This window comes from Nematolebias whitei, chromosome 14 (assembly GCF_014905685.2).
Source record: "Nematolebias whitei isolate Nwh7 chromosome 14, NemWhi1, whole genome shotgun sequence".
Taxonomy (NCBI): Eukaryota; Metazoa; Chordata; class Actinopteri; order Cyprinodontiformes; family Rivulidae; genus Nematolebias; species Nematolebias whitei.
The window spans coordinates 5,868,146-5,882,009 of record NC_056511.1 but is presented as its reverse complement, the minus strand read 5'-3'; the positions used below and the strand labels follow the sequence as shown (position 1 = coordinate 5,882,009).

Here is a 13,864-nt window from a genome sequence, read left to right as displayed (position 1 = left end):
CAAACCTTTTGAATGTTCCTGCACTCCCACTTTAAAACTGCACCTTCAAACCACGTCTTTTAAAAAGACCCAACTCTTCCATTTCTTTATCTGAAGTTTTTTTATAGCATACTTTCTACTGTTTTTGCATTTTCTGTATCGTATTGCACACGTCTCGTTTTTGCAGGTTTTTCTCTTTTGCCAATGCCAAAAAATCTTAAACTAAAATAAGTCTTGCTTAATTAACTTAATCACTAGTTTTTACTTCTGGGAAACACCTTTGCAGCCCTCTGTGTGTGCATGTATGTGGGTGGGTTGACAATCTTGATTAATTATAACCTCCGGGAGATTCACAACTGTGGAAATTTTAAGATTTTGTTGTAAATAATCCGAGGAGAGATACTTGGTGAGGACGAACTCGGTTCTGGTGTTCCATTTTTTGCTGGTCTTCATGTGGGCTGAGCCTGAAAAACAAACTTAAAATACTTTGAATGTTGACCTAAATGTGTCTATAAGCAAACGGCAACTAATGTTCTGTTATACTATCAGATTTACTTCACCCACCTGATCCTTCACCACTACGGCGTTCTGATTTAGTTTGGGCACAACCAACAATCTTTGGGGGTCTCATTATCTCACTTGTGATGATGGATATGACAGACGTGCACTTATATTTACACAGCCAAGGCCCTCCAGCCTGAAGGTTAAGCCTGTGGTTTCCACCACCCCCTCACTGTGTGATTGTCAAGAGAAGAATTGGTGGGGATGGACTTATTTGCATTATTTCCTGCCTCCTCTGACAACAGAGCGAGGGCGGCTGGGCCGTTGATGGAGCTTCACGTTGTCTTCTTGTAAGGACTCGGGGAGATGAAAGTGATTGCCCTTGGAAAGTCACAGATTAAAATAAAACGTCCCGTGGGTTGTTCTCATCAGCGTTCTCAGAACAATTGGACCTGAAAGGGTCCATCCTTGGGTTTGATTGGAGGAGAATCCATGTAAGAGCTGAGACTTGGTTGAATGGTGAGGAGACGAGGATGGGGCTGTAGAAACAAGCATGATTCCACTTTACTGGACAGTTGCAGAGTCTTTTAATGATACAAGGTTCTTATTGAAACACTGGGTCAACATTTTATATCCATTAGGTAGCCACCAGTTACAAGGCTGAAACGCTCATGAAAAAGGCTACAAGAGGAAATATTGGTCATAATTACCAGTAATTTGTTTTTAAAACCAAATCAAATGTATTTTTTACACTGATTAAGACATTTCATAGTTTCATCATTATTGACAATAACATCTAACATCAGTCCAACAATGTTCAGCCAGGTCATCTGGACGGTTTCTTTTTTTGCTGAGACATTTCGTCTTTCATCCAAAGGACTTCTTCAATCTGCGCAGAAACCATCCAGAGGACCTGACTGAACACTGTTGGATTTTTACCTGGATTATTGAGCACGAACTTTGGTATCTAACATCAGTGGTTCCCAAACTTTTTACCCTTTGACCCCTGAAAGAAAATTTTCAGACCCAACCACTGCTTGCTGAAACTCCAAAATTTTACAAATATATTGAAATACTAAGATTTGTACAACAATTCACCGTTTTTAAGCAATTTATGAGGTCTGTATATCTTATAACAATACTGTAACAGCAAAAATATCAGCAGTCTTTCACCATTTAATTTGATTATTCTCCAGAAATCATAAATAACTCTCGATTGGTGTTTCATGCCCCACAAGGGGGTCCCATTCCAAACTTTAGGGACCACTAACCCACACAAACCCTAAACCTTTAACCAGTAACAGCCCTCATCATCCATTCTGTCTGGGGAAATGATAACAATGATCGTAATCAATTGGCAGCTGTGTTTTAACTTTTGGTCTCAGTTTGAATACAAGATGATCTTTAGAAACCAGGGCAGCCAATTTTCAGAAATAATTTATTGTTTGCTTAACCAATATTTTGTTTGATGGAAAAAAAACAACATTAATATGCATAAATTTACCAACACTTACGAGATGATGGACACTGTAGTATGAACATATGCTGATATATATTCATAAATTAAACGGATTCTTTCATTTTTCTGGACTGTATAATGACGTGCATCTGAATTTAATAAAATGTGGACGGAAACGTTAATTCTCTTTGACTCACCAACGACAGTGGGTCATTTATTAACAGAATCAAGTTTAACACATCACACATTTACATTAATTGGCAAAAATTGAAAATAACAACATCTTATTTAGCAAGTTTTACAAGGAGTAAACAATACGGCGATTGTTTTCTCACTTCCAGCAGTACGACAGACGTTAACCACACGGCGGTGGTCGAAAAACTTTGCTTCAGACATTTCTAAAAATATCTGGAATGATTTCTTAGCAGATGGAAGAATTTAAAGATTGAAGTTTAGAGGGAGGGAGATGGTGTGTGTGTGAGTGAAAAGTGTTGGACAGAACGACACCCTCCATTCGACCCAGCTTTCCTCGGTACGCTCGGTAGTCAACTCGACTCATTACCTCTCTGACGATGAATCAGTGAAAGCGGAGCTCCAGCTACGCTACCGGTCCAGCGTCTCCGTAGGATGGCAGAGAACCGTCCGGAGTGGTGGCAGAACTTCATCAACAACAGTTCAGCTCACGGTGGACTCACATGAGTGGAGTCCTTCAGAAGTTCCACTCAGAGGTGGAAGATGTCATAATCCCAAAAGACTCGGAAGAGCTTTGAATCATGGCTGGACTTCTGTTCTCCCAAACGACTGGAGCTGCAAAAACTCTCCACCCGACTCCAACTAGGTTGAACTAGGAAGTACCGACATTTTAAAGAGCTCTATTTCCGGTTCATTTGGGAGTTTCTGATTGGTCGATGGACCAAAACAGAGGTGTGTTTTGTGATGTAAGGTGTTATGAAAAGTCAAGGAAAAAGATTAAGATTGTTTAAGAACAGACAAAAGATATTATGAAGAACTTCAGACTTCGTGGAGTCAATTCTCTAGTATCTTGCTGTAAAAGTTAAACATGACATTTCTTTTTCAGTAAACTTGCAGTTGACCGAAACTTGAACTTTGACCAACTTACACACTTGCTCACTGAAGACAGAAAATCAGACAATGCATCATTAACCTGATTTCTTCTTTGAATGAGGATTAAAAATCATTATTACTGTTTCACAGTTGATTTAAAAATGAGTAGTTCACTTCAACATTTAAACATTGTTTGAACTAACACAATTTGATTATCAAACATTTGTAAAATGGTAATGATAATCGAAAGTAGTCTTCTTTCACTTGATTAATTCAAGAAAGAAAGTCTTAGGATGGGTCAACCTGTATTTCTGGATTCAAATCAATGAAATGACAGTTTCTGTCCCATATGGTCCTTAAGGTCAGGATTTGACCTTCAGGCCTAGTTCACTACAACACTTAAAAATATGTATAAAAGAACATTAATTCTTAAAATAATAAAAGAACCATTTGGTAATAAGCTTGCACAGTCATGACCAATCACAGATTTAAAAAACGATTAAAAGGTAACTGGACATCCTCCATTTTCTTCTATTTAATAAATCAACATTTATAGTAGACCGACAAAACGTTTACGCACCAGCCGTCATGAAAGGTGGGGGATTATCCAGTGGATAGTACGCTTGTCTGTTAACAAAATATCTTGTGAACGAATGAAGAAACATCACAAACTCTCAGAAAGTTGTCACTGGACGGACATCTACAGCTTTTAGGCCGTGTTTACACGAAAACCATTTCTGGTGAAACTGGAAGCGTTTTGTTGCGTTTGTACTGTTCATTTACACAAAAAGAGCAAATGTTTTCTCTGACAATGGCACCATTTGAGAAAGATTTTGGGGGAATGGTGGCGCAGAGGTTAGAGAAGATGGGAAAGTCAACTCCCGGTACCGTCAACATCAAAATGTGGGTGGAAAAGGTGAAACACACACACCTGCCTCCACCCTCACTTACCCAACTCTGGACCCTTAACCCCCACCATCTGCTCCCAAAAACAGGTCTCTCTTGAAAATGAGTTCTTGTGACTCAATGAGACTAACCTGTATAAATAAAGGGTAAATGGAAAGAAAATAAATCCCAGAGTGCAATGGTTCAAAAACGTCCCGGTGTCGTGTAAACAGAAAAAAAAGGATCTTTTCTATCAGGGAATCCCTGGCTCATATGCAGCATGACGCAAAACATAACGGCCCCCTTGAATCCACTGAAGCAGAAACTATCGATAATGACGGATACCAGTGTGTTGCTTGTGCTTCTTATAAATCACCAAAGTCACCCACTAAGCAACAGTTGAACCTCTTCGTCTGTCCATAGAAATATTTTATTCTCCGCCATCTCGACCGTTGCAGCGGCTTTCAGGTAGAACATTTTTTACGCATGCGCACTTAAGAGTTTCAAGTTTCAAAGGACATAGCACCAACTAGTGGCGTGGCGAGGGAATTGCACCTTTTCCACGTCTACCGTTGCTGCGTAAACAGATAGAACGTTTTCATGTAAACGTGTTAATAGAAATGGGGAAAAAAAAAAATCTGTTTTCATTGGATCGTTGTCGTGTAAACAGGACCTGAGAGTTTGCTCAATTCAAGTTGTCTACCACAGTGTTACAAATACTGAGCGCAAGTTTTCTATGGTAGTAGCTGAGACTCATTCCCGACTCATACTTTGAGTGCAACAGAGCACATGAGATCTTCGTGTAAAACTTGGGAATTCAAGGTGGTGACCAACACGAATCCCTTCAAGGAGTGTAGCACTTGTTTTATTCCAGTGATGTGCTCGAATATTTTTTATACTTTTGTCAGAATAAAATTAAGATTCATATTTTTTACATTTCAGTTGGCTTCTTAAATATGAACGGCAAACTCTCATTCCCTGTTTGTTTGTCAAACGGCAAAAAACAAACAAAGAAGAGCACGGCGCTCAGGGTTTTTCAACTTACAAATGAAAAAAAAAACAACTACGCACACAAGTTTGACACGACTGTCAACATGGAAGAGGGCCGGCAATGGAGGAGGGGGCGTGACAAAGACCATCTTAGCACCAACATAACTGGTTTGTTCCACTTTGGAGTAAGCTGTTAGGAGAAGAATCAGTTTTGTTGTGTGTTTCCTTGACTGATGAAGCCTTCTGGATGGAAGGCGAAACGTTTCAGCACAAAAAAAAAGAAACTGTCCAGATGACCTGACTGAAAAATGTTGGAAATGCACACAAGTGTTTTCAATAAACTCATGCAAACACCTAGACATGAATACACATAAGACTGAACTCTTTTAAACAAGTTAAATACATCAGTTATCTGCAGGTACAAAGAAAAATGAAATTTAAAAACAACCCTGAGATTCTAATGAACCAGCTGGATATGCAGCTGGTTCATGCAACACAACAGGTTGTAAACAAAGCAGGAACTATTCTGTATTTTAATCATGATGGCTGGAAGCGAACGGATGACATCGACTCGTGCAAAAAGAGAGAGGAGAAGAAAAATAAACATTCAGGGAGGCCTGAGGCGTTTATTTCTGACAGGAGTGTTTGCTGATAAAAGGAAAGTGGAGGTTTAAGGATGCAGAGAGCACATCAGCGCACTGAAATGTCAATCCATTTCTGAAAACAATTCTCGCCTCAGGGTGACATCACGAACACACAAGTCACAGGTTTTATGTCTTATGTCAGTTGATCCGACATTATAATAACTCAGAAAGCAGAACTCAGTTCATCTCGCATCTCGGGCACCACATTAATATCAATAAGGCAACTAAACATTACGCATGACTAAAATAAAAATAACCAAATGGCTCCAAGCCACCAACACCCACCATAATAATAATAATAATAATAAGAGATGATCCTTTTAGGCTTAATTGGTTTGAACTCAGTGTCCTGACTAAATCTGTGAACAAGTAAATGCACATTTATATGAGGAATAATTAGTATCCCTGAGCTCCAAGTGCCAAATATCTTTACACATGCAAACACTGCGCTCTTGTAAAATCAGAGCATTTGCATAAAAAGTTCCGTTCATATGGCGAGGAGGAAAGTGCAAAAAGAAAACTTGGACGATCGCGGGCAGTCGCTTGATTGCAGTCATTTAAATCAGGTTCTCAAAGTTAAATATTTAAAAAAAAAACTAACCAGTGCCACATTTATTCACATGAAATAACCAACAACTTGGTCTGACAGCCTGTTATTAGAGACATAAATGTATGAAAAGAATAAAACCAGGGGATTTAGAGAAGTTTTACAGTAAATTATATCAGTTTCAGAAAGCTATGAGGCGACGTCTGTCATCCGAGTCATCAACTAAAGCTTTTATTTAAATAAAATAATATATGGTTCAAAAAAGAAAGTTTTAAATGAGTAATTTATTTGAAAAAGACTGGTCTGCTGTTGTAAACCGCACAAAACAAAGCAGAACAGAAATTTAAAAATAAATGTTTTAAAGAAAGACTCGTTTTAAACAAGCCTTGCATCATCTGTTAAAGTATGTGTTGGGAACAACTCTCAGTTACTACCACCCCAAACTGCAGATCACCATGCAGTGACAGTAGGCCAAGGCTAATTAGCTAAGGATCACAAAATGCCAATTTGAGGGAAGAAGGATCTTCAAAAGATCTACAGAAATAAAATTAACTTTGAAAAAACCAGTAATGGTCAATCTGGTCATCCTGACGGTTTCTTTTTTTTGTTTTTGTGGAAAGACGTTTCGTCTTCTATCTGGAGGGCTTCATCAGTCTGAGGAGTCCCCAGTACACTGTTTTAGTGGAACAACCAGTTTGCTGGTTTGTCTGTGGCTGCCTGCCTGGGAGGAGTCGACGAGGGGCAGGACAGCCCCCAGCAGCCATCTTATCACCAGCAAACTGGTTGGTCCACTAAAGGAGTCTTGGGACTCCTCGGACTGCTGAAGCCCTCCAGATAGAAGACGAAACGTCTTTCCACAAAAAAGAAACTGTCCAGATGACCTGATTGACCATTACTGGATTTTGTACCTGGATGGTTGAGCATTAATTTTGATGAAAACTTTGAAAAGGTTGTCAACAGAATATTTAGCCTTCAATGTTACAAATAGATAAAAGAATAAATGGATCGTATATTACGCATCAAGAAGAGCTATACCACATTTACTCTTGTATACTCGTGTACCACATGTGATGTGAAGATATGGAGGTAGTTGAAATGAGGACAGAGTGAGATGGAGGAGGATGACTCGTTGCAAAAGAAGAAGAAGAAGAAAGGAGGAAGAAGAAAGACAAGAAGAAGAAGAATTGATGAGGCATTTTGTTAAACGGACTAGAAATGTTTGCATAATTTAAGTAGCAATAGCAGGGGTCACGTGTCTCTCAGAATTTTGTCTTACCCCAATCATTTGAGGAAAATGTACTTTTAAGCAAAATAAAAACTAGAAAGCATAATTTCATATCTCAGTGGTAACCTTGGATTTTGATGTGGCAACCCAATGGTGATGGTGACTCAATTCAATTCAATTCAAATTCAAAAATACTTTATTAATCCCAAAGGGAAATTATTTGTTGTTGTAGCTCGTTATCCTCATTTCATTAAGAGATGTTATAGATGCTGATGGCTGTAGACAGAAAGGATCTCTTGTAAAGATCCATCCCACAGTGGATTCTAAGAAACTGGCCGCAGATGCCGTCGGATACGTCCACCCAGACTCAGCTGGCCTCTCGGTTCCCCTCGGGCTGTAGGACCTCCTGAATGCCGGGCAGAACTCCTCCCAGAGCGATGGCCACTCCTCCCAGTAGTCTGCCGAGCTCCACGTTGCTGTGGACGGCCAACTGTAGGTGCCGAGGAACGATCCTGTCCTTTCGCTGTCATAACCCATGTTTCCTGCTAGTTCCAGGATCTCAGTGGTCAGACACTTGAGCACAGCTGGCAGGTAGATGAGAATGCATCCACATAACATCCTTTCAACTCATTTGAGATTTGGGGCTGTAGTTGAGATATTATTTGAGCGTTTGAGACGTTAATCAGCTGCTGTTGGTTGTAGAAAACTGCCTTGTTGTTGACCTTTCTGTGTGCAGCGCCACACACACTCACTTATTTTTCAAATTATCCAGCTCACAAGACGGACGTCCAAATTCGATCCAAATCCCCTCTTTGCTCCGTGACGGTGGACAAAAACATTATCTGAGGTGAGGTTTATTTTTTTTACCAAATGCAATGACCTGTTGGTTTCAAGTAGGTATCTCGGCAGACAAATACAGAAGGCGTATCTCGAGGGCCACATCTGATTGGACAAAAATAAAAATAATCAAGGCGTTGTCGGCAGATTGTGTTAACACCACAGACATGTCTATGGTGTTAACCGGTTCGACATTGGCGGCGTCTCCATACCTTCTCTTTAAAATAAGAGCAACATGAATGGGTAGCGGAGGGCTAAATGTTTGTTTTTTAATATTAGCCATTACATTAAAAAATGAAATCTGTTTAGATTGTTCAGTAATGTGAAAGTACTTACAATCAATTCATAAAAAAAATAAAAAATAAAGTAACCAAATTAATAATGATACTTAAACTGGCTTTGGGACAAAGGATGTTTCCTTCAACTTCACATTTTCTTGTTCAACTTTTAAATCAGTCACTGCAGAGGAGTGATTGTCAGTTTCTGTCAGATTTCTGCAACTGGAGCAGGTATTCTGTTTACTGGTTAACTTCCTCAGCTGTCTCACATTTTAAGGGTCAATCCATGTTTCCGCTCCATTCATAGATCAGTTCTCATAGAAGAACTTCTAAAGAGAACATTTTGTTTTTAGTGTTTGTTTTGGACCATTATCTCGTTACAGGACTCATGATCTTTAATTGAGACCAGACTTTTTGATAAATGGGAGCAGGTTTCGCTTCAGATGCTTCATATGACCACACACAAGCCAACCTGTGTCAGGTGCAGCTACAACCCAAGAACAAAAGAGAATATTCTTGTGTTTCACAGCAGATTTAACGCTCGTTCTTAGAAACCTTCAGTTTTAAAAAAGCGCTCACGTAACTTAACTAAAGAGCCAGAAATTACAGCTAGCCAATCAGTGTTTGCCCTCCAGAAACGCCCACTTTTGGTCTGCAGAAAACCCCTTCTCATTGGTTTACATGGAGGGGGCGGGACTTAAAACTTGTACTGGAACCAACACGCAGGGAAGTTGGTCTCGTTCCGGCTTCGAGATCCATTAATATTCAGTCTTTGCCTGGCTCCAAGGGGCAACAATGCGAGTTTCATTCAAACCCATTCACTAGTTCATGACATATTTTGCTAACAGACACAAATATTACATATCACATGACCTCCTGCCTTTCGTAAGAGCTGCGATGAAGACTGGAGGAAGAGCAGAAACTAAGAGTTGCTCAACGCTGTTTGACAGCTACAAGACTACATTTAAAGTTATTACGGTTGAATGTTATTAAAAAGTGTGTTCGGTGTTAGTTTTATTTCATGTTGCAGCCTAATACTTGTTGCTAGGAGCACGTTTTATTAAAGCATTATATCAAACAGTTGATTTTATTGTGTGAAGTCTTTCTTCATGAAATAAACACTGAACTATCGGAGACAGGAAGACATGAGAGTACCGCTCACCACCAGCAGAGAGCAGCCGACACACGCACGTAAATCACAGCGCTGCGCTGACATGTATGATTTAGTTTTAGATCACTGCTCCACTGCTGTAACTAATTTATAAAAAACACTTACAAAGAGCCACGGAGAGGGAGAGAAAACACCTGCGGTCGTTAATTATGCCCAAACAGAAAGTGACTGTGGGAAAGGTCTCTTCCTATAAATTACCTCTTGCTGGACTGTTTCACAGATTTGTGGAGAAACGTGTGCATGCCGGCTGGAGTATTTACCCTGCGTGCTTCGTGCGATGACATACAGACGAGTGAATCACAGAACGGCAGCAGAAAGTGTCGGTGTCACGCTGCGCCTGCTGCAACACAGAGCCCCGCTGGTACAGTAGCTGTGGGGTTTTCTGCTTTTCTTCCAAGTCATTAAATTTTGATTTTCTGATGTGCGGCTAAGATGTTTTAAATTACTCGTCTGTGGTGTTTGTTTTGTATTTTTCCTACCAGAAAGTGGTCAAGCTGAAGGCGGAGTTAATGGAGCTGATATGTCAGAAGCCACTTAAGGATGGAGATACGAGCCAAATGGACCAACGAGGAACCGCGTCAGTCGGAGCTGCCAATGTTTTTTATTACTTTTTTTTTTTACTGCATCCACGACAGATGCTTTTTTTTTTTTTTTTGTTACAAGCATAACTCAATGTAAATTCAATTTTAAAACACTGATTCTGAAGGAAGGTTTAATTTGATAAAGCTGATCAACTCATGTCACGAAACGTTAATAATAACGCACGACAAAAGCAACAGGAGGATGAAGACACTTATGGAAAACTACTTTATCAGTAAGGTAATACAAAAAAAAAAAAAATCTGAAACCAAAACATTTATCAGTTCAAAAAAGAGAAACTGAGAAATCCTCCCAGAGTGGGAGGAAAACATTTTCTGGATATACCATGACCATCAGCATAATAACATAATAATTCAATAAATAACAACAGGCCTTAAATCCTTTGAAGAAAAGCATACCACCTGCCACCAGTTTTACACCAAGTTCATTTTATGATGAGAAATAATGGATTTATAGCTATTTTGGTCAAATGTTAAAAATAAAAATCTTCTGCAACATTTCAATAATCTGTTAATGCTTGGACTATCTGTTGTGAATGACTCCTTATCTGTTAAATTCACTGAGTTATAGCCGTCTTTCTATAGACTAATGTCGAATAGTTAAAGCTGCGCCCACTAAATAAAATAATAAATAATAAAATAATAAAATCCTAACCCATCAAAGTAAATAAATAAAACAGCCACAACATTGTGGTATCTTTTGGAATCAATCCAGTTCAAGATGGCCGCCAGCTTATATTCAGGTGCACTCATTAGTCCGGTTATTACGTTAGCAAGTCGTAGATGTTGCAGTTGCTTTGAGTTTTACTGAAATTCGTCCAGTAGTTCATTTTGCTAACAAACAGACCGTGCGCTGCTGAAGAGCACGCTTCCTGTGCTGCAGGATAAGATACTTAAAGAGGTGCTGGGACGTCATTTCCTCACAGCCGTGTATTTCAATACACAGTACAAGTGCAACGCAGGTACCTGACAATATCTGTAATAAAATCACACAACACATGCAGCTTCTCCTGTTTTCAAGGGTTTCCAGCTGAAGGTAAAGTGACCTCCGGATGAGCCTTATTGGGGTTTACCTGAGACGGTTCATAAAACTGAGCCAAGTGAAAACATCATAAAACGTCTCGTCAAAGCTGCACGAATTACTTCTGCAGAGCGTGAAAAACTCCAAGCTCAAGAGCCAAAAAAGTTAACGAACTTAAGAGTTTTACTGCAGACAAACTGTTGTTAGCTTTATGAAAGCAGCCAAAGGTCCTGCCTTGACAGGACTGATTAGGAGGACACAGTAACAGCATCATAAAAAACCTCAGGAACGTGTCCCAAAGAATATGGACGTCAGAGCCGACCCTTCCTGCAAGTCGTTTCAGCTCCACTGAGCCCACTGCTAAATCCCCCAGGCCCCCAAAGACAAAGCTGCATGCACTGCTGCGTGAGCAGAATTGACTTTTACCTGGGATTTCCCGTGGAGAGGATGGCCGTGGAGCTCAGTAGTTCCTCATACAGATCAGCTCCTGACACGGGGAATGCTGTGTGCTGGGCCAGCAGCACTCGGCGGATGGCGAACAGAGCCTGAAATACAAAAATCAGAGCAAACGAGGCTCAAACCACTGCAGCAGTTACACATCTACTCCTGTAGCTCAGAGTTACTGGATTATATACAATAAAATGTGGAACATAAAATTATAATCAAGGTGAATAAGTAAAAATATTGGGTTGTCATGTCGCACACAGGGATTTCCTTCCTATTGGTTCAGCTGTAAACATTAATATTTAAATTTAAACTTGTTTTTATTTCATTTTTTACTAAACCATAGCCAATCTGAGCGTGATCATTTTAGGCTCCATAACATTCATCGGCATCGATCTGATTAATGTAGTCTGCGCCTGAAAAGTTGAAAAATGACATTACTTTGTTATTTTAATAATAAACTACATGATTAGAAGCCTTAATGAACTAACGACGGAATATTTTACTTTATTTATTAGAAAAATAAGTTTTTATCCAATACGTTGGACAGCTGAATTAGTTGTGCACTGTTTGTGATTATTGTTTTTTTTTTTTTTATTCAAGTAATTTCCAATCTGCTCCAGTTCCAGACGGAACAAAATTTATGTAGGACTGGACCTGTCACGATAACAAATTTTGCTGGGCGATTAATTGTCTCAGAAATTATTGCGATAAACAATAATATTGTTTGAAATTTGACAATAATTAATAATTATTGTCAAATGTAAGAAGAAACGTTTAATTTGTTTTGCGTGCAGTACCTTTGTTCGACCACTTGATGACAATATAAGACTGTTTGAACCGAAGGATGGATAGTGAGGGAGTGAGCAGCGTGTCTCTAAGAAAAATGGGAGGGAGGCCCCTTGACGTGACATGGGCTGTCTCTCTTCGGTTCTCAAAATGGCGGACGCTTGGTGTGATTTGAGCTCTTTAGCATAGCATTTTTCACACAAAGCTTTTAATAGAAAAACAGTAAAATAGTGTCAACTCGGCAAGATACCACCTTAACCAGAAAACCTTCAGAAAGTTGACGGCTACATGGAAATAAAAGAAGACATAAAAAAGTTATTATTAGGAGATTCCTCAAGAAATTCAGGCATTTTTAATTTAGAGTTAAATAGATATTTTGACGCATCACTTAAGATTTTCTAACGTTTTGTTGGTTATCACAGAACTGATGCATTGTGATATTATTGGTATGTGTAATCGTATCATATCATCTGGGATTTTACCCCTAGTGTGTCTAAAATCAATGTACTCTTTGTGGATCTATTAGGAAAAGATGAGCAGCCAAATAAATACTTTGATATAATTTCTCCCACCAGTATCTATAATTATTCTGAATTTATTATAGACGAAACAAACTCAGTGCACAAAACAAATTGTCACAATGGTTGTCTGTTTAAAATAACTTCTTATAACTTGAGCTGATGCACAAAGCAGCAAAATGCAGAGTAGACAATTAGGCTTTGTTTGTTTAAGTATAACAGATGCAAATCCCTAATTATCACCGAGTCAACAGGCTGAGCCACACCCCACCTTCCCTCAGGATAAATTGCTTGTTAGTGGACCACACGAAGTGTCCCGCTGTATTTCTGTCATAGCAGTTTTTTGTTTAAAAAAACAAGCCTAATTTCCACACAGTTGGTTATAAAATCTCCGTGCTTCAACAAAGGCTGGTCTCCACTGATACTTGACACTGCACGGAAAATGAACTCCAGCTCCAAAATAAAAAGCTGCACGTCAAATCACTCTTTTTGCCTTTTCATTATTTAGGCAGGAAAAAGACATAATGTCTCAGCTGACACTGATGCAGATGCCTGCAGAACACTCAGCATCTGGTGCATCTGCTGACACTCCAGCAGATCAGCAGAACACTCAGAATCCCCCCCCCCCCCCCAAGAACCCTGAGTAGACATCAGCAGCACGAGGGAGCAGTCAACAAGGACTGTTGTGCATCTGCTGACCCTCCAGCAGATGCACTCAGCGCTCTGGAGTCTTCATTGTCCAGAGCTCCAGTCTTCAGGATCCAGGGCTCTGGAGTCATCAGGATCCAGCACTCTAGAGTCTTCATTGTACCATTCTCCAGAGTCTTCAGGGTCTAGAGCACCAGTCTTCAGGATCCAGCACTCCGGAGTCTTCAGAATCCAGGGCTCTGGAGTCTTCAGAATCCAGGGCTC

General features: G+C 39.7%; 1 protein-coding gene across 1 annotated transcript in view; it reads right to left on the bottom strand.

Moving 5' to 3' along the window:
• Positions 1-13,864, bottom strand: part of rad51d (RAD51 paralog D) — a 28,746-nt gene that overhangs the window by 8,847 nt on the left and 6,035 nt on the right. Inside the window, exon 3 of the mRNA XM_037687238.1 lies at positions 11,628-11,746. Within this exon, the coding sequence (XP_037543166.1) occupies positions 11,628-11,746 (119 nt within the window). The remainder of the gene's footprint in view (positions 1-11,627; positions 11,747-13,864) is intronic.